Genomic DNA, 21228 nt, shown 5'->3' with positions numbered 1-21228 from the left:
TTGTTCAGTAACCTGGAGTATTTTTATTCTGACATTTGTTTGAGTGAGAGAAAGAAAAGTCCTGTAACCTGGAGCAGTTTTCGAGAAAATGTAGGCAATTTAATAGTCTTTTATTATGAACATAACATATTTTCCATTAAAGGAAGGTTACAAAAATGTTTGTGTATGCTGTCAATTATAGTTCTTGGAAAGAGAGAAAATCGGTATCAGCAAAAATCGGAATCGGCAGGTCAAGACTTTTAAAAAATCAGAAATCGGAAATGGCCAAGAAAATTGCAATCGGTGCATCTCTAGTACTGACCAAATTTTTGTTCAAATTGTATTTTGATGCTTTAGCAAAATTTTTCTTGAAACTTCCATGCCAATAAAGCCCTTTGAATTACATTGAATGCAGTCAGTGGTACAATGTTATTCCTTTTTGAGAGTTCAAATATTCAGACCTTGTTAGTAAGTTCCTTATTGGGATTCCCAATAATAGTGTCCGGTGAGGCAACATTTCCTAACCTACTGCAAGCAGGGCCGTCTTAACGCATGGGCACGCTGGACAGTTACCCGGGGGCCCCACGAGCATAGGGGCCCCATGCTAATCTATATGTATGTTGTGACTTGTTGCCAATAAATAAATAAATACTATACTATACTAAACTATAAATATTTGTTATTGGAAAATGCATATTTAGCATGTGTTTTACTAAATACAATGAACAATATTAATCTTAATTTTTATGATAACAAGTGGACATTGGCATTCGCCCCTGATTTTTCGGACTCTCCCTGCATTGTACAGAAAAATGATTTCAGACAACTTGAAATCTGTGTTTCCCAATGTTGAAATTGCACTCAGTGTTCATGTGCACGATGGTGACCAACTGTGCAGGAGAACGTTCATTTTCCAAGACTGAAACTTGTAAAAAAAAAAATCAGCTTCGCAGCACAATGGGGTAGCAGCGTTTGAACTGGCTTCTACTCATGTGTATGGAAAATGACATCCTGAAGGCCACTGACTTCAAGCCAATTATAAAGCAATTCTCTGCAAAGAAATATCGCAAATGTTTGTGTTGAACAGTTGATTAATAATAAATAATCTACTGTATTTTCACAATGTGTGTCTGGTGTGTGGTGTGTGTCTGTGTGAGAGTCTATAAACGGTCAAACTAAAGCACTTGGGGCCTTGATTCTTTTTGGAGGTTATTGGGGATGATCAGGGGCACCTATAAAAAATAGCAGAACATTAATTAAAATTATGCATAATTATGCATAAATATGCATTTTTCTAAAAATGGCTAAAAACCACTTTTCTCTGCATTTCAGATGATTCTGAGCATCTTTGATTTTTTCACCTATACAAAAAAAAATTCTGGGACTTAAATGTTTTGGCGTTATGCAAAATATGCATTTTTGCAAAAATGCACTTATGATCCTCATTTTTTTTGGAGGTGGTAGGTATTGTTCCAGAGAGGACCAGAAAAACAGCAGAAAATTAAAATAATTATGATAATTATGCATAATTATGCAAAATATGCATTTTCTAAAAATGGCTAAAAACCACTTTTCTCAGCATTTCAGATGATTCTGAGCATTTGGGGGTAGGGAGTTGGAGTGGGGGGGGGTTTAGGGGCAGGGGGAAGGCGGTTAGCTGGCAGGATGAAGAGGAGGGAGATTTAGACAGGTGGATAACCAAACCATTGTAGCGGGGTTCTTCTAGTTCATAGTAATTTCCTACTATGCCATCTCCGTCTGTATGGTTTACCAATTGAGTATCATTCATATGTTGAAATTTTTGTGTTTTTCAAGGCTCATGTTATATTGTTCAAACGTTTGTGTTGAGTAATATTTGCTGTAAAGCGTGTTTTTTTAATGTTTAAACACGGATTTTGTTCGAAGTAGCAATATGTTTAATTTTATCGACCATTTACATTTTTATTCCTGTGAGTGGTTGAGTAGGTAGGGGCCCCGGTGCACTGCTATGCCCGGGGGCCCATAACGCTGTTAAGACGGCCCTGACTGCAAGCGAATGTCTGCAATGTCGTGTCATGAATATATTCTCACCGGCGCCGCTGAGTTTAAAATGCTAGCTGCCATTTAGCGGTTGGATTCTCAACCCTGAAGCATGTGCTGCTAGGTTACGAGGGTTTGGATGATTAACTCCAGTAGCACGACCCTCTCAGTTAAAGTTAAATTAATTATGCTAACAACTCGTAGCTAGCATTACTATCACGAGTAGCTTCCTTACCGTCACATGTTTTTCTCAGATTCGATGTGGAATTCCTGAATGTCGAGATGTCCGCCGTTTCGGGTTCACAAAGTAGGCGAGGCATAATATAACTGGTATTCCTTGAAGTGTGAAATGCAAACAGGTCCTGGATGTGTGGCCAGGGACGTGCACGTGCCTCATCGTCTTCTCTCGAAGCAGGCGGAGGTGTTTCACCTTCGGCCATGATCATGAACTACTTGGAAGGGGTCGTGGAGGGGAGGGGTAGGGCCACACCCCGGGCACTCTGCGGTGTGTGATTGGCTGATAGGCCTCCGTATCTTATCTCTCACTGTCGGAAAATCGCTGTCTTGAGTGTGAGCTCAGCTGAATATAAAAAAATTATCTAATGTATCAGTAAAGGTAGCAAGATGAATGTAGCCCAGTGTAACGGAGTAAAGGTACATATATTTTTTCACAAATGTACTCGGGTAAGAGTAAAAAGTATTCTGCAAAACAACTACTCGTAGAAGTACAATTTATTTAAAAAGTACTCAAGCACATGTAACGGAGTAAATGTAACGCGTTACTACCCACCGCTGGCGTCATGTCACTATTTACGACGTGTGTTGGTCGCGTCATTTCCTTCACGAAGTTTATCGCTCTGTCCTAGAAACACACTATCGTTCTCCAGCGCAGAGTAATAGTCTAAAATTCATTTTTGATTATTGCCAACATGGATAGAAGCGAAATCCCGTCGTTCTACCCTAATTTGTTTGATGCTTGTTTGTAATTCGATTGTCATAATGAATCAGTTTGTGTTTTCGAATAATTGCCTAGCAACATCACAGGTCAGCGTGCTAGGTAGCTATCAATAAAACTTGTGAATTCAGGGCCATGTCCTCTCAACCTCCTAAAAAGAAGCTGCAATCAGAGAGGGGGTGCTAAAACAATCACAACAAATCAAATAATACTTGATCAAAATGAATCTCCTAACATTAATATTCCGCAATAAAACTTATCTGACGGATTTAAAATCATTAGTGTGCTTAAATAGGGTTGACATGTACGTAGAGTTTGAAACACAACTTGACGCTGCCGTCCACTGTCAGTGAAAGGTCGACATTTATGTAGTCGCAGAAGTTGATATCAGAAATACTGTTCTTGATCAAAAACATAATTTCTGATATCAACAACTGGTATTTATACTAGTTAAAATTGAATTACTGTTATCAACAATTGAAATCTTGATATCCAACATTTCATTTTTACTAATCAAAATTCCAACTCTTGTTGAAATGAATGGTGGGGAAGTTGTATACTCTCTCACCAAATAAAATTCAATTTTGAAATCAAATCTTGATAAAAATTGAATTTCTGATATAAAAAATGACATTTAGTAAGTTAAAATATAACATATATCAAAATAATATATTAACTAATTAGAATTGAATTGTAACTAGTTGTAATTCATCTTCTGATATAATAATGGCTATTTTAACAAGTGAATATTGAATTTGTAATATCACAAGAAAGAGAATAAAAGCTAAAAACAGCTTGCCATACATTCATCCTGGACAAGTTAGAATTCCAAGATGTTAAACAAAGGTACAGCATGTTTACCCCCATACCTGAAGAGGTTACATTTTGTTTTGGTGGGGTTTGTCTGTGTGTCACCAACTTTATCAAAAACAGCTGCAGCAAGTGACATCCAAAATTCAGGACAGAAGGGCAATAGTCCCATGATGACCTGATAAAACTTACATCAAAAACGTTTTAATTTACTTCAAATTGACGCCAAAGTGTTTGACTCTCCTTTTCAGAAACATAGGAATGCACATTGCTATAGTGAGAAATGTGTTTTGCAGATCGGGTGGTGTTCGAAGTTCGGGGGGGGGGGGGTCAAGGGAAGATGGAGTTTGTTGTGCCTGCCTCCATTTGTTCTTAACAGTAATTGGTATTTGGTGGAAGCTTCAAAACTGACACCCCCCCAAAAAAAACCAACAAAAAACAGGAAGTCTACCAGACCAATTTCTTCATATAAACATTTTTAATATCACAACTTTTAAGCAAACCCGTAATTGTAATTGATTTCCAAAGTAATTTTTTCAAGACATTTTTGACTATTTACATTTACAATTACTCATACGACAGATAATTTCATACAAAGTGATTTTAAAGAGTCAGCAATAAGTGGATAAATCGTAATGTTACAAGAGTGCTAAGTCGTAATCATATCATGATCAAATATGTATCATGCCGCTGATTTAATATTAGTGCGCCATGGATAATCAAGAGGTGGTGAATAGGACAATTACAATATAGAGTAGATATACACTCCAGAACTTTGCTCCACCACTTTGACGTGTGAGAGAAAAGTCTGGACCTTGTCACGGTTTGTCGAAGGCACAGATAGTAGTCTGCCGAGAAATGTATCTACTGGTCAACATATCTTCAAAACGCGCGCGCGCGCGCGTGCACACACATACATATGTCTTAAAAGTGCAGAATATCGCGTCCGGGTAGCTTAGCGGTCTATTCCGTTGCCTACTAACACGGGGATCGCCGGTTCAAATCCCCGTGTTACTTCCGGTTTGGTCGGGCGTCCCTACAAACAAAATTGTCCGTGTCTGCGGGTAGGAAGCCAGATGTGGGTATGTGTCCTGGTCGCTGCACTAGCTCCTCCTCTCGTCGGTCGTGGCGCCTGTTTAGGGGGTAGGAGGAACAGGGGGGAATAGCGTGATGGCTGTTGCAGCTAGAAAAGCGCTATAAAAATGCAACTTGATTGATTGGTCGATCCTCCCACGTGCTACGTCCCCCTGGCGAAACTCCTCACTGTCAGGTGAAAAGAAGCGGCTGGTGACTCCACATGTATGGGAGGAAGCATGTGGTAGTCTGCAGCCCTCCCCGGATCGGCAGAGGGGGTGGAGCAGAGACCGGGACAACTCGGAAGAGTGGGTAATTGGCCCAGTACAATTGGGGGAAAAGTGCAGAATATCACGACAGACCAATCTACAGTTTGTGTGTACATTAAACAAATAAACAATTTCACAGTTTAAAATGCTACACATTATTAAAAATCCACGTAACGATGAAGAAAGTACAATAATAATGTAAATGTTGAAAAACAGACCAAATGCAAAACAGCACTTGATGGCTTTTCAATGCTCATTTGTAATTAGACTTGGACATGAGATGCAAACTTAAATGTCCATCTTAATCTTTTTTAAAATGAGGTCCTTCTTTTTTTACACCCAGTTGCTGATTTAACCAATAACATTGTCCCATTGTGTTTGGAATAATCATTCATATTTGTCCGTGGTGCTACAGTATTTTGGTGTGCTCTTTCGTTGCTGTGACAGGTAATGGCTGTTTTCTGATTCAACATTTGTGAAAAGAGTAATGGTAAAGGAGCGTTGGTAAGATCACATGATACTTTCTGTTATCAGCCTCTATTGTTATGTAGGTCCTAGACTGACATGCCTTGTAAAATACTTTGTTAATGTGGACAGATAACACAGAGAAAACCCAAACACAGATCGAGATTAAACATGTACACATGGGGTCATTGCGCTGTGATCGTGAATGGGACTAAGCATAGATGGACGGCCGACTGGACGGATCCATTCATTCATTTTCACTCATAATTAAACATACTTACACTAGAGTCAAGGTCTTGAATGAGATTATTTCATCTATTTACATAAAATATTACATCAACAAAGATCCACTAGTAAAGCTTGTGTGATGAGAACATGCACTTTCACTGTCTGCAAAGGTGAACTGAAATGTCCATGCTGCTGAATGGTCTAAAGTAGGGCTCCCTTAACAAATCAACTGCTCTGAAGTTATATTTGAAGTAATTTTTATTTGAAGTTATAGGGGTTTTAAGTTTGCCATTCACTAAATTACCAAAAATATATCCGGTACGCCTATATGTGGCCTGCACTTGAGCCTGCGCTAAGCTGCACAAAAGTAGAGCCCATTGGTTTCAGTTGTTAGCATGTGTTGTTTCACGGTGTAGGCCTGCAGTTGGTTTCCCTCACTCTTTTAAACCCAAGCAAAATCACATGCCCGTTTCAAGCTATATAAATTTAAGTTTAGCTCACTCGTTGCAGTTACATTCAAGAGCTCACAACAAATTCCTCTGATAAATCCTTATCCGATGCGAGGGTCTAAGGACAGAATGTTATGTTGCTGTAAAACCCCTTGAGGCAAATTTGTAATTTGTGATATTGGTCTATACAAATAAAATTGACTTGACCCGACTGTGGATATGGAAGCCAGTGTGTGTGAAACAAAGCTGGGAACTGAAAGACTGGCAAAACAGTCTCTGCTGACCAACAGGGAAGTGTTCCTTTTGGGCGAGTCAATACTTCACACATAAGCATTAACTCATTTACCCTGAGAGGCAGAGAGAAAGAGAGAGAGAGAGAGAGAGAGAGAGAGAGAGAGAGAGAGAGAGAGAGAGAGGGAGGGAGGAAAAAGAGAGAAGGAGGGAATGAGAGAGAAAGAAAAGGATGGAAACGGAGCAAACAATGAGACAGAGCATTTAGATATTTGTTTGTAGACTTAGTACTTGTGTAAAAGATTGGTTGGAGGTTTAATCTTTTTGAATTACTTGATTGAAACAATATATTTCATATACCTGAGACGATCACGGCTCACTGGCTGGGGCCATTGTTTGTGTTTCGTCTGTAAAAAATATAAAAAGGGATTTTAATATCATTGTGTGTAACAAACCTTAACTGCCAGTGCAAAGATGTATCCTATTAAAGTTGACACATCTCTCTAAAACGACCCATTTACTGTTAGAAACATTAAAAACAATAGAAACATACCATTGTCAATATCCGGATCAATTTGGTGACGGTCACCTGCAACACAGAGATTTGTCCGTATTACTGGTGCAAACACTGTTTAGAATGGCAGAGTCCAGTGAAAATGGATTAAAATGTGTCTTGTGGGGGGGGGGGGTCATTTGTAAAAACATGTATTCACTCCTTTCAGCAAAGCACAGAGCAGGCAAAGCTCCACAGTGAGGTCTAGCTCACATATGTCAACGATGATATGAAAGCGAGGAAGAACCGTCAGGGAAAATCCATAGAGAAGTGGCTTAGTGGCCCTTAACTGTCTGTAACTTAAAACTTCTGTACAGCAGCTGCACCAAAGCTGACAAAAAAAAAGCCCTCCAGTGTAGTGTGGTAACAGCACATGACATTGTTGGCATTAAGCTGCCTTCACTAGAACATCTTCACAGCACTCGCTGTGTGAGGAGGGCTAAGACATCATAAAAGATATTACACACCCTGGACACCACCTTTTTCAGCCCCTCCCATCATGTAGGTGCCTCAGATCAATCTTCACACACACAAAGAGATTGAAATACAGCTTCTTTCCAAAAGCTGTGGCGCTAATGAACTCAGACATCTCTTCAGTCCAACAAGACTGATGTGCTGTCACTACTGGGCATGTGCAATATTTGCAATATTTACTGACATGTCACTTTAAGCCACTTCATATTTGTTCACCACACCTTTACTGCATTTTTTGTTGATGATGTTTTTGCCCCTCGTAAGTTGTATTTATCATTAACTGTATTGTATTTTATACCTTATACTGCTTATACTGTTTAGATTCTTTACTTTTTATTGCTGATATTTCTTATCTCTTTTATGTATGCACCATTTTGAGGTTGACACAACTGCAATTCCATTGCGCTTACACAATAATAATAATGATAATGACAACCATTACATTTATATAGCGATTTTCTAGACACCCAAAGCGCTTCATATTGAAGGGGGTAACTCACTTCAACCAACACCAATGTGACAATAAAGTTCTTGAATCTTGAAGCTAACCATATATCTGGTTGGGTACTTACGTCGGCGCCATTTGAGAACGATCACCAACAGGAGTCCTACTATCAGTGATCCAATGACCACCACAGGGGCAATTATTTTGGAATTTGAATCCTGCTGTCCCAAATTTTCTGTTGTTAGAATAAAGACAATTTGACGTTAGATGTTAAATGTTCTTGGAAACAATTAGTTGACCCAAAAATTTGCACACATTTTGAAACAACAGCGGAATGATTAAAAACAAAAGGGTTTGCTGCAGTATGAGTTGAGTATGACTGGCAGGGAGACTTTTCTTCAAGACTTCCAAGGACACCATTTTGTTGTCTCTTGTCGCATGTCTGAAAGGTTTGTGTATCAGCAGCAAGTAACATCAGGTGTCCAATGTGAGGATAAAGTGAAATCCTGACAAAGTTCCACCAATTGAATGAAGCCTCCCGGTACTCTTGCACAAGTGTGACATTAGATTAGGATAAGAAAGGGAAGTAGTTAAGTGAAGATACTGCTTATTGACTCTTTTTTTTTGCCTATCAAACAAAAGGATAAAAATGTTCTTGTGTGGAGGTTTAAAGGACAATCTGAATTCCAGTTCAGACATATCAGGCCATTAAGTCAGTCAATTTTGGCGAGCTGGTATTTTCAGAACAACAAGCTGTCAGGCAATCTGCTCAGCAGTTAATACCATACCTGAAATAAATGAGGTTTCTGGCATCTCAAATATGGCCTCCCCCTCCTTGCTTCCTGAGGCGCTGTGTACCACACATGTGGGCTTGGAAAAAACGGAGTCAGGCAGCAGAGACAGCTTACTGGTGAGGTTAAACAGTCCATCAGGCATCTGTTTGGCCTCCATTTCAGAGCTGTGTGTCAACTCACTGTTGTCCACGTCAAACCAGCGAATTTGACCTTGTGGGTAACCACCGTATGAGTTACAGAAAAGTGTCGAATTTGTATTCAGAGGGATTTCTTTCTCAGGTATGTAGTTTATAGTTGGTGCACTGTATTTGGCTGAAAAGAGAAAGTTTAAAGTCAACACGGCTCGTGATCATGAACTTGTATGTTGAACATTGTACAACTGACTATGATGGCAATCAAATCATACACCAGTTTCATAACGTTCACGTAAAGCTCTGAATATTGTGAAGACCCAACAATGCTTATACTTGTTGCTTGTAGGGAAAATGAAACACTAGGGCCTCGTGGCATTTGTGTTGTTTTATGTCTCATAACGAAACAGAAAGTAAACAATGAGCTGGCATTGGACTCAAAAGGACAAATGTAACTGCTTTAAACGGAGATCGTGTCACTGTATATTCCCTGATCCCAAACAAACTTTCTGTTTTCACTGACCATTCTCTTCAGAAATATACAGCTGTCAAGAGTTCACTTAAACAGATCCAGCCTTGCTTGGGTCTACCACTGAAATGGAGATCTGAAAACCTGCTTAAACTGGCACGATAATAATTTTAATCCACCACTCTACAACAATGTATACCAACTTGTTGATCGAGCACGGCCTGATTGCATAAAACGCACTCACCTGCGACACTGAGCTCGGTTGAGGCGCTTGCATCGCCGCTATCTGTGATCACCATGCATCTATACTGTCCAGTATCTTCCAACATGGTATTGGTCACAAGCAGGGACACACTCATTGTCTTATTATTCCACTCTGGCTCAGCAAACTGATAGCGTTGTTCACAGTTGGTCTTTCCCTTCTTGTAAAGTAATAAGGGATGCTCATCTTTGTCTTTCTTCCATGTGACCATTATGATCTCTGGGTCTTCTGCCTCTTTCTTAGGTTGGATGATACATTCCACTCTCGACTGTTGTCCATACTCTCCGTGATTCTCGGATTTGCAGTTCAAGTCAATGAAGGCTTTAGATCGAGACATAATAAGAAAAAGAGATTAGATCACCGGCACAGGATATGTGACATTTTTACATTTCACTGTACATAATGCAGACCGGAGCAAAACTTACCAAGAGCCACATCTGCGCAGACGATCAAAAACAGCAACCGGGTGTGAGTTGCAGTCATGTTTTCTCTTCTGTTGGCACAAAAAGACAAAAACTTATTAGTGTGGAATGTTTTGCACTATAGCACTTTTCTCATAGATTCAGTGGTACTTGCACACAAATAGACTTTTCAATACACATTTTTCAACTGGTTTCCAATTTCAAATGCTTCAATATAGTGGAAAATTCAGTATTGGAATAGTTGGAATTTGACTGTTTTTTAAAACTATGGATTAGTGGGTATCAGCACAAGGTAGGATGATGGCAAATAATGAACAGATTACATTTTTTGTTGCCCCCCCCCCCATTGTACTTGGCCAATTATCCTATTTTCTGAGCCATCCCGGTTGCTGCTCCCCCCCTCCCCCCGCCGACCCGGGGAGGGCTGCACACTACCACACATCTCCACCGATACATGTGGAGTCGCCAGTCGCTTCTTTTCACCTGACAGTGAGGAGTTTCACCAAGGGGACATAGCACATGGGAGGATCACACTATTCCCCCCAGTCCCCCCCCCCCGAACAGACGCCTCAACCGACCAGAGGAGGCGCTAGTGCAGCGACCAGGACACATACCCACATTCGGTTCCCCACCTGCAGACACAGCAAATTGTGTCTGTAGGGACGCCCAACCAAGCCGGAGGTACACAGGGATTCGAACCGGCGATCCTCGTGTTGGTAGGAAACAGAATAGATCACTGCACCACCCAGATGCCCATGAATAGATTAACTTTTTTGTTCTTATTGCATGTTGTTCTTTCACAAAAATTTCACAAATGTTAAAAGTCCCATGAAATGAAAAATGCGCTTTCATTTTTACCTCTTTTATCTACACTTAATATACATCTATTTAACACTATGGTATTGAAATTCATACCCCTCCCCACACACCCACACACACACACATGGCTTCCTGAAAAATGCAGTACTTTTTTTTTATTAAATTAGCCTGCACTTGCAGATATAGGTTGTAACGTGAAGCTGGTGTAGGTGGAGAAGGCTGGCAGCATTAGCAGGGGCTCCGGGATAGCTGGTTAGCTCAGAGAGTCGACAGACAATGAAGTGGGATTTCCACAGGGCAACTTTATTCTACAGTACTTAACATCGACCATACAATGCCAGGTCTCCACGGCACTAGATTCACTAATCATACATGAGCAGTGGAACATAGATAGCATAACCTGCACCAACTCGTTACTGATGAGAGTCCTCTTTGTGGATGTCGGTCGGAGCATGTAACATGGTGGCTCCGTGTGTACAACTCTTAGTACAACACACCAAAACAAAAGGAGGCACCGCCTTGTAGCGCTATTCAGTATTGCAGTAATACCACATTTACCAGACTCTGGCTGTTACAACATGTAACCCAGGGTTGAGATTATATAATAAATAGCCCTCGTTGATCGTCTTCTCCTCAACACTAGAGAAGCACGAGGAAAGGCTCATGCGGCTGCTGAGCCATCTGAAAGAATATGGCCTGAAGCTATCACCTGAAAAGTGCAGGTTCTTCCAGACCTCTATAAAGTATCTTGGCCACATTGTGTCTGAGAAGGGCATCGAAACCGATCCTGAGAAGACAGCCGCACTGAAGACCTGGCCAAAACCAACCAAACTAAAAGAACTAAGAACGTTCCTGGGATTCTGCGGTTATTACCGTAGATTCATAAAGGACTACTCGAAGATAGTGAAACCCCTCGATGCACTCACCGCTGGATATCCTCCGCTGAAGAAGCACGCTAAAGCCACGGTGAACAATGAGAAGTATCACAACCCTAAAGATCTCTTTGGTGACAGACGGACCCCCGCTTGCCAAGCAGCTTTTGACACCATCATAGAGAAGCTGACGACTGCCCCTGTCCTCGGGTTCACCGACCCCAAGCTACCCTACACCTTGCATACAGATGCATGCGCATTAGGTCTCGGCGCCGCCCTCTACCAGGAGCAGGAAGGACAGAAGCGTGCTATCGCTTATGCAAGCCGTGGTCTGTCAAGATGTGAGAGCAGGTACCCTGCCCATAAACTAGAGTTCCTTGCCCTTAAATGGGCAGTTACTGAAAAGTTTCAGGATTACCTTTACGGAAGCCCATTTCTCGCTGTCACCGATAGCAACCCACTAACATACGTCCTTACCTCTGCTAAGCTTGATGCTGCAAGCTAGAGATGGTTAGCTGATCTGTCAACATTCGACTTCCAGCTACAATATCGGGCTGGGAAACAAAATCAGGACGCAGACGGGCTGTCCAGACGTCCGCACAGCAGACCGCCTGATGACCCAACGTCATGGAAAGAGCTGAAGAGGATAGAACAGTTCACAAAACGACATCTATGCGAACCCGTACATACAGACATGAATGAACACACCATCAAAGCCATCTGTGAGAAGCACTTATTTCGCAAGGTGATCGACAACCACTCCAGGGAAACACCACCCAGCACTGCCTTGGTTGTGTCACTTGCCCACCACCCGAATGCTATCCCAGACAGCTTTGAGGAGGAGGATCAGCTGGGTGGCTTACCTGTCATACCCCTGCTTACCCCAGCTGAAATGAGAGACAAGCAACAAGCTGATACCTGCATCCGTGAAGTACTCCAACTTGTAGAGTCGGGAGAAAAACCCTCACCGACCCTCAGAAAGGAAGTCCCTGAACTCTACATTCTACTAAGAGAATGGAACAGGCTCGAAGTGCTGAATGGTGTCCTGTTCCGAAAGAGACAAGAGGGTGCACAGACTCACCACCAGCTCGTGCTGCCTGAAGACCTGAGACCCTTAGTCCTGAAGAGCCTTCACGATGACTTGGGCCATATGGGCGTGGATCGAACCCTAGATCTCGTACAAAAACGGTTCTATTGGCCCAAAATGTCAGCTGAGGTGGAGACAAAGATCAAGACCTGCAACCACTGCATATGACGTAAAGTTCTGCCTGAGAAAGCCACACCACTCGTGAACACCACAGCCACACGACCACTCGAACTGGTGTACATGGACTTCCTCACCTTGGAGCCAGATTCCAGCAACACCAAAGACATCTTGGTCATCACGGACCACTTTACTAAGTGCGCAGTGGCGATCCCCACTTCAAACCAAAAGGCCCGGATGGTTGCCAAGTGCTTATGGGACCACTTAATCGTCCACTATGGCATTCCAGAAAGGCTCTACAGTGACCAGGGTCCGGACTTTGAGTCTCGCACAATTAAGGAACTGTGTGAGTTAGCTGGCATACAAAAAATTCGGACCACCCTGTACCACCCAAGCGGGAATCCCGTTGAACGTTTCAACAGAACTCTTTTGAACATGCTAGCAACCCTGGAGAACCAGAAGAAGAGTCACTGGCGAGAGTATGTTAAGCCCTTAGTACATGCCTACAACTGTACAAGAAATGAAGTCACTGGTTTCACCCCATACGAACTGATGTTTGGGCGACAACCAAGGTTGCCAGTGGACTTAGCCTTCAACTTACCAGTCAATCACCAGCCAGGCTCACACTCACAGTATGTACATAGCCTGAAATCCCATCTTGAAGCAAGCTACAGAGTAGCTATGGAAAATGTGAAGAAGATAGCGGATCATAACAAAGCAAGGTTCGATAAACATGTTGTTTAGTCCATCCTGCAAGAGGGTGATAGGGTCCTGGTTAGGAATGTCCGACTTAGAGACAAGCACAAGTTAGCAGACAAGTGGGAATCGGATGTATACATTGTAGTTAAGCAGTCTGGAAATGTCCCAGTCTATGTAGTGAGACCTGAAACCAAAGATGGTCCACTAAGAACCCTCCATCGAGACCTGCTGTTACCCTGTGGGTTCCTTCCTATAACTCCAGTGGAAAGTGGTACGACCACGAAAGACAAACCTAAGCCACCAAGAACTCGGCAGAGCCCAAGAGATGAGAGCTCAAATGAATCCGAAGGACACGACTCAGATGCTGACGATCTTTATCTCACTTACCTGTATGACCGTGGAAACCGAGTAGTAGAAACCCCAGGTTTCGATTACGCTCCTGGCACCACCGAATCCGACACAAGAACCACAGAACCACGACCCCTTCCAGTGTCCACTGTCGAGCAAGATCCCCCAGACGCAGTCAAAGTTCTTCCGGTGTTCCAGGGACAACTGAGGATCCAATGATACTCAACAAGAGCACTTCACCTGATATAAGTCCTTCTGAAAGCAACTTACCTGAAGTGAATCCAGAAGACAACAACTTACCTGAAGTGAATCCAGAAGAGAACAACTTACCTGAAGTGAATCCAGAAGAGAACATCTTACCTGAAGTGAATCCGGAGGAGCATACCTTACCTAAAGTGGATCTGGCTGAGGAGAACAACACTAACATGGATGAACCTGAAATCAATCCAGATGGCAACCATTCACCTGTCCAAGAACCTGTGGAAACAGAAGAGGATAGAGATGTTAGAGAGAACAATAACAGTGAGGATAGAGAACACACAAGAAAGTCGAGTAGACATAGAGAACCTCCAAAACGACTGATTTACCCTCGACTAGGAAACCCACTTGCTACAATAGTTCAGTAACTGTTCCAGAGTTTAAGTTCAGCGATTGCAGATTCTTTAGTAGATGACCCTAATCCCCAAAAACTACGTAGGATTATTACAGTATAGTCCATTGATATCATGCACAGGGACGTGCATCAGGAAAGAAGGGGAGGACGTAACCCAGGGTTGAGATTATATAATAAATAGCCATAGAGTAATAAATAAATAACAATTGATACATACATAAATAATTGATAGTAACAAATATTGTACCTAAAAACAACTGAAATCCATACCATTTGGTTTATATTAATTTCATGGGCTGTTAAAAATGTTTTGACAATCCCTTTAATCCAACCCTCACTGCCCCTTTAAGATGCCGTGTGCAGCGTGCGCCCAGCCCAGTCCCCAGAACGAACTAGCCGCATGAGCCCAGCTCAGTAAAACCCAGAACGAACTAGCTACGACCGAGAGCAAACAGAAAAGATATCTGCTGAACATTCGATGAAAATCTCTCAGAAACATCTGAAAAGTGAAGATAAATACTTATAAAACCGAAGTTGTGCCTGTGGGACAGTCACAGAACGGTTTTGGTCAGGTTTTTTCCCCCTCCGGGAAAGTCTTCTCAGGACTACCACGACGACGGATTCTTCTTCTGTGTGTGCACGTGAGGACGGCGCACACACGGACACTAGATGGCGAGCCCCACCCAAGGAACTCTTACCTATTGAAAGGACATCTGGATCACCTCATCTACACCACCTCCATATGGTTTGACCTGCTTGAACAGACCGTTGTTCCATCTTTCTGGTAGGATTGTGGAACTTCGGATTTCTCATTCTCAGTGAGGAAGCTGGACTGAGATTACAGAACTGATTATTCATTTGAACTTGAACCACAAGGACTATCCAAAGATTCAAAGGATTACTTTATTTATTTTTATTTTGGTGTATTCTGATTGTTCAAGTTGATCTTGATTGGTGCTTCTCCTGTGAAAAAAAGAGTGTTAAAGGGTTAGTCACCTAAAAAAGGTATTAGTGAATTTAAAGGTTAAAGTGAAATTATACTTACCTGTAGTTACCTAGAAAGGAAAAAAAGAATGTAACCCTTATCTCATACCTGAAAAAAAGGAGATTATACTTACCGGTCATCCGCACCCGAAAAAGAAAATAGAGTTAACTCAAGATAAAATAAATAGATCTAAACGTCAAATTAGTGATATAAATAGACGTCTAAAACTTAGAAGAACTAAAGTTGATTAAATCAACCTAAAAACTTGAAATAACCTATTCTAAATAATAGAAAGGGTTAAATAAGAAACTGGTAACTCACCTGGTTTTGTGTAGCCTACCTTGTCAATACCTGTTGTGTGTGTGTGTGTGTGTGTGTGTGTGTTATTCAGCGCTGTTGTTTATTAAAATTGCCGGCTTGTTTATACTTTATTCCCTGTCTCTGGTCTACTACTTAACTGACATACAACTCCCTCCGAGCCTAGTGGCTTCTAGCTGTCTTTATAGTGACACAGGAGCTTCATACACCAGCAAAAATGTCCAATGAGTGGGAGAGACATTACAAGAAGATGGATTATCTTCGAACGCCAAACCGAAACGAGCCAGTGGCATTTTGATGTCTACATTCTTCTACAATTACCTGGTCAGCTCAATCGCCCTCCCCTCACAAAATCCCTCAAATAATGTATTTTTGCTTATTTCAAACGTTACATTTAAAAAAAAATGTATAATAAAAGAAAACAAAAGAGAAAAAATCAAAACAAGCAAGCAATATCATCATCAAACTACTACTACTACTACTTTCGGCTGCTCCCGTTAGGGGTCGCCACAGCGGATCATCCGTTTCCATTTCTTCCTGTCTTCTACATCTTCCTCTGTCACACCAACCACCTGCATGTCCTCCCTCACCACATCCATAAACCTCCTCTTTGGCCTTCCCCTTTTCCTCTTCCCTGGCAGCTCCATATTCAGCATCCTTCTCCCAATATAACCAGCATCTCTCCTCCACACATGTCCAAGCCATCTCAATCTTGCCTCTCTTGCTTTGTCTCCAAACCGTCCAACTTGAGCGGTCCCTCTAATATAATCATTCCTAATCCTGTCCTTCTTCGTCACTCCTACTGAAAATCTTCACATCTTCAACTCTGCCACCTCCAGCTCCACCTCCTGTCTTTTCATCAGTGCTACTGTCTCCAAACCATATAACATAGCTGGTCTCACAACCATCTTGTAAATCTTCCCTTTAACTCTTGCTGGTACCCTTCTGTCGCAAATCACTCCTGACACTCTTCTCCACCTACTCCACCCTGCCTGCACTCTCTTCTTCACCTCTCTTCTGCACCCCCCGTTACTTTAGACAGTTGACCCCAAGTATTTAAACTCATATGCCTTCGTCACCTCTACTCCTTGCATCCTCACCATTCTACTGTCCTCCCTCATTCATGCATAGGTATTCCGTCTTGCTCCTACTGACTTTCATTCCTCTTCTCTCCAGTGCATACCTCCACCTCTCCAGGCTCTCCTCAACCTGCTCCCTACTCTCGCTACAGATCACAATGTCATCCGCGAACATCATCATCCATGGAGACTCCTGCCTGATCTTGTCTGTCAACCTGTCCATCACCATTGCAAACAAGAAAGGGCTCAGAGCCGATCCTTGATGTAATCCCACCTCCAGATTGTTCACTCTATAAAAACTCTAATTAATACAAAATGTTTGAAAATTATTGCTGCCAATTTTACTTTTTCCATCTGCACTATGCAACAATTACTAGGTGACAGCTTTGTAGGTGACCCATTCTGTTGCTTGTCATAGTCTGAATTCTCCTGGGTGTATGTGTGAATCAGGGAATACTTGTAGTTTATCATGCATTGGATGTGTGTTCTGCTTTCTATTCATATTGCTACTGCTTTCAGAATATTTCATCTAATAACCTGGCAGTGCCCCGGCCATTGATAAGACACTATCCCCATAAATCTAAGATTCATGCCAGGGGTTTGAAGAGCTTCCACATGTAGTAGTTCATAGACATCCTTTATCTAAACCACTTATCCTGCTCTCAGGGTCGTGGGGATGCTGGAGCCTATCCCAGCAGTCATTGGGCGACATGTGGGGAGACACCCTGAACAGACCGCCAGACCATCACAGGGCTCCCTCTCTCTCTCTCTCTCTCTCTCTCACACACACACACACACACACACACACAAACCTGGGGACCATTTAGGTCAGGTGAAATGGCCATACTTTATATATGTGTGTGTGTGTGTATATATATATATATATATATATATATATATATATATATATATATATATACATATTCCATTGCTGCGAGCAGGGTACAGAAGAGAAGAGCTGCTAAGAGTGGCGGATATCGAAATAAAAAATGGAGGATTAAAAAACAATGAGAAGACATGCAGGTGGCTGGTGTGACAGAGGAAGATGCAGAGGACAGGAAGAAATGGAGCAGCCGAAAGTAATAGCAGTAGAACAAGATAATAAAAAAAAATCCCCAAAACAATGGAGGCTATAAAAACAAGATACTGAAAGTAAAAAACGATGGTTATCAAAAGAGAAAGAAAAAACAAAACAATGGAAGATATGAAAAGGAAAAAAAACAAAACAATGGAGGATATCGAAAGGAAAACAAAACAGGGCCACACTATTTTCTTGAGGTAGTTAATTTTCTTGCTGGTTGTTTTAATGGAAATGGGCTCACTTTCTGTAAATTGCCTGTGTGTATTTTCCTGATACAACTACAATGGACTTGACTTGACTTGTTGGCTTGAATCTGGCCCCTGCTTCTTTCTATAGGCAGTTTGCATGTTTGCACCCCCCCCCCCAATTCCAAACACATGCACCTCATTTATCATGTCAACCCCCCCCCCAAACAATGGGCAGTGAATGACCCGTAGTGAAAATAACTAGGTAAAGAAAACAAATGGATTGATTTCTAAGACGGTATTTCAATAAAAGAATGAAAGTACAGCTGCAGTGGCCCTTAACCCTAATTTCTTTTTCACCCGCAGCCTACTGATTTTCACTACCGTTTCCCCTTTTAGGGGCTGGTTCACTAAAAAATAAAATAAAGTGAAGCATCAGTTCCACTCTGTCTGTTGGGCCTTGGCTGAGTGCCAGAACTACCCGACTGGTCAACAGACAGCAAGACTTAACAAATGAGCCTTTATCAGAAGAGAAGAAAATACAATACAATATAATACAATACAATACAATACAATACAATACATGTTATCTGTTACTGCACATGCCTTCCATCCATTATCTGAACCGCTTAACCTGCTCTCAGGGTCGCTGGGATGCCAGAGCCTGTCCCAGCAGTCGTTGGGCAGCAAGGGGGGGGGGGACACCCTGGACAGGCCGTCAGGCTGTCACACAGGGCCAACACACACACACACACACACACACACACACACACACACACACACACACACACACACACACACACACACACACACACACACACACACACACACACACACACACACACCTAGGGACAATTTCGAACGGCCGATTCAGCTGACCTACATGTCTTTGGACTGTGGGAGGAAACCGGAGTCCCCGGAGGAAACCCACACAGACACGGGGAGAACATGCAAACGCCACACAGGTGACTACCTGGGACGACCCCCAAGGTTGGACTACCCCGGGGCTCGAACCCAGGACCTTCTTGCTGTGAGGTGACTGCGCTAACCACTGCGCCACCCAGGAGCGTATCAGAGGAGCTAAATAAGCCCTTTTGACACAATAACAGGCCAGGTAATGCTTGTCGGACGAGAGACGTCACATCAGAGACTTTATTAAGAATGGCTGCAAAATGTGAAGCATTCGGTGACCCCCAGTTATAGACTTCTCAACCTCCCAGCTTAACTCAGCCGAGCAAAGGTGAAAATGCGAGGTGGGACCGCTGTCACCACGCGCCTTCAGCTACCTTCATTTTGGATCTTCATGTGGCCTTTTCCCAACATGTATATTGATAAAATATGACAATATCATTGAGTTAACAACACAAACTACAAACTTGGAGGGTTACTTTTAGCCAGTAGGGAACCATACATTTGTGCTGGGGCAATATACGACCTTGTATTCAACTCACACCTATTTGACGTTTAACAATAGAGTATAGTTATTCTGAAACATAAGAGAGAAACATATTTATAAAACGTTTCCTCACTGACCGCTAATCATGTATTACAAATAGATTATTTATGTGTATACCTCTTTTACAGGATGCTAGTCACTGTACACACATACAACGTAATACATATTCAGCATTTAACCCATCCTATTGTATAGGAGCAGTGGGCAGCTGCAGCACCCGGGGACCAACTCCAGTTCTTCTTTCCATTGCCTTGCTCAGGGGCACAGACAACGAGTATTAACCCTAACAGACATGTCTTTTCGATGGTTGGAGGGGGCTGTGGGAGGACACCGGAGCACCCGGAGGAAACCCACACACACGCAGAACATGCAAACTCCACACAGAAAGGACCTGGGACGGACGGCCTGGGGTTCGAACCCGGGGCCTTCTTGCTTGTGAGGCAACAGCGCTAACCACTGGGCAACCGCGCGAGGAGTTTCGTAAGAAGCAAAGTATCATCTAAACTGCAGTGACTTTGTGCTGAGAAATGTAGCCCACGCGTGTATTACAAGTTTGGCTTTTGCTCCTCTGGTCTCCAGGATTTAACCCCTTCCCTCTTCCTCTCCCCGTACCCGACCGTACCTTGCACTGGCTGCACAGGGAAACTCCGCACGACACTCGCGTTTCGCTCTATTGCGAAACCATGGACATTTGACTAAGACTGAATATATATATATACACGTGTGTGTGTGTGTGTGTGTGTGTGTGTGTGTGCGGAAGGGAAGCCGAGCTCCGACGACAGCAGCAGAAGTCACGTACACTCAGTCACGTACACTCAGTCACGTACACTTCAAACTATACATGAAGCAGCAGCAGCAGCAGCCACCTCGAGAGCGGGGGAGGGGGGGAGCAGACGTACACGTACTATTTCGGTTCGGAGCCGAATGAGACGGCGCATTCGTTGCAATCACAATAAGGCGACACAGTGAAACGACTCCCGACTCTCTTACCTGGATTAGTGAGCACGCACGCAGACGTTGTGACCCCCCTCCCCGGTACTTCGCTGACAGCACGGCACCACGACACACCAGCGCAACCTCGCACTGGTATGGCGACAAAAACAGGAGAAAAACACGTGATAAGAATAAACCTAACCTACAGACCGCACTGTCTGGATAGTCTGATAACTAGTTGTGCAGGGAGACGCGGATACGCACACTTTCACTTTCATCCCCTCTCCCACCAATCCGGCAGCTGGGTTTGCGCTTGGCTTGGAAAGCCCCCAGTCCCAACATGTTTACAAAATGCTCTTGGTAATTTGTGATATTGGACTATACAAATAAACTTTACTTGACTTCCCTCAGCCACACATATTAAATCGGTTAAAGCCACGTGTAACACTGAACAAGACAAATAGATACAGAAAGACAAAAAAAAAACAAAAAAAACTGACATCGAGTTATTGACACAAATAACCGAGTCCTTCAACTCAAGTTCAAGTCGATAACAGTGACTTGACACAAAAGCTCTGGCATTACGGGCCCCCTGACCCCAAGGGCC

The 21228-nt window shown here is 42.7% G+C and overlaps 1 protein-coding gene across 3 annotated transcripts; it reads right to left on the bottom strand.

Moving 5' to 3' along the window:
* Positions 1-4222: 4222 nt before the first annotated feature.
* On the bottom strand, positions 4223-20920 carry zgc:174863 (uncharacterized protein LOC100136852 homolog). 3 transcript variants are annotated; one of them, XM_056280274.1, is made up of 9 exons: positions 20886-20920; positions 20679-20771; positions 10033-10100; positions 9590-9928; positions 8740-9057; positions 8079-8186; positions 7033-7068; positions 6840-6886; positions 4223-6595 (listed from the first exon to the last, which is right to left on the bottom strand). In XM_056280274.1, the coding sequence occupies exons 3-8, from the start codon at positions 10088-10090 to the stop codon at positions 6849-6851; spliced, it is 897 nt and encodes a 298-aa protein (XP_056136249.1). In that variant the 5' UTR covers positions 10091-10100; positions 20679-20771; positions 20886-20920; the 3' UTR covers positions 4223-6595; positions 6840-6848. The 3 variants fall into 3 exon arrangements, with proteins under 3 accessions (XP_056136249.1, XP_056136248.1, XP_056136250.1); XM_056280273.1 differs by lacking the exon at positions 20886-20920 and having other exon boundaries at positions 20679-20878; XM_056280275.1 differs by lacking the exon at positions 20886-20920 and having other exon boundaries at positions 4223-4896; positions 20679-20878.
* Between the last annotated feature and the right edge of the window lie 308 nt (positions 20921-21228).

This window comes from Lampris incognitus, chromosome 5, assembly GCF_029633865.1.
Source record: "Lampris incognitus isolate fLamInc1 chromosome 5, fLamInc1.hap2, whole genome shotgun sequence".
Classification (NCBI taxonomy): Eukaryota; Metazoa; Chordata; class Actinopteri; order Lampriformes; family Lampridae; genus Lampris; species Lampris incognitus.
Note: the sequence above shows the minus strand (reverse complement) of the source record. Positions and strands in the feature narration are given on the sequence as shown.

Excerpts from the sequence above, each read along its gene's own strand:
- zgc:174863 (XM_056280274.1), bottom strand. The coding sequence starts at position 10,090 with ATGACTGCAACTCACACCCGGTTGCTGTTTTTGATCGTCTGCGCAGAT. Across the intron at positions 9,058-9,589 it reads AACCGAGCTCAGTGTCGCAG|CCAAATACAGTGCACCAACT; the intron begins GTGAGTGCGTTT and ends TTCTCTTTTCAG. Across the intron at positions 7,069-8,078 it reads CGTTCTCAAATGGCGCCGAC|GTGACCGTCACCAAATTGAT; the intron begins GTAAGTACCCAA and ends TCTGTGTTGCAG.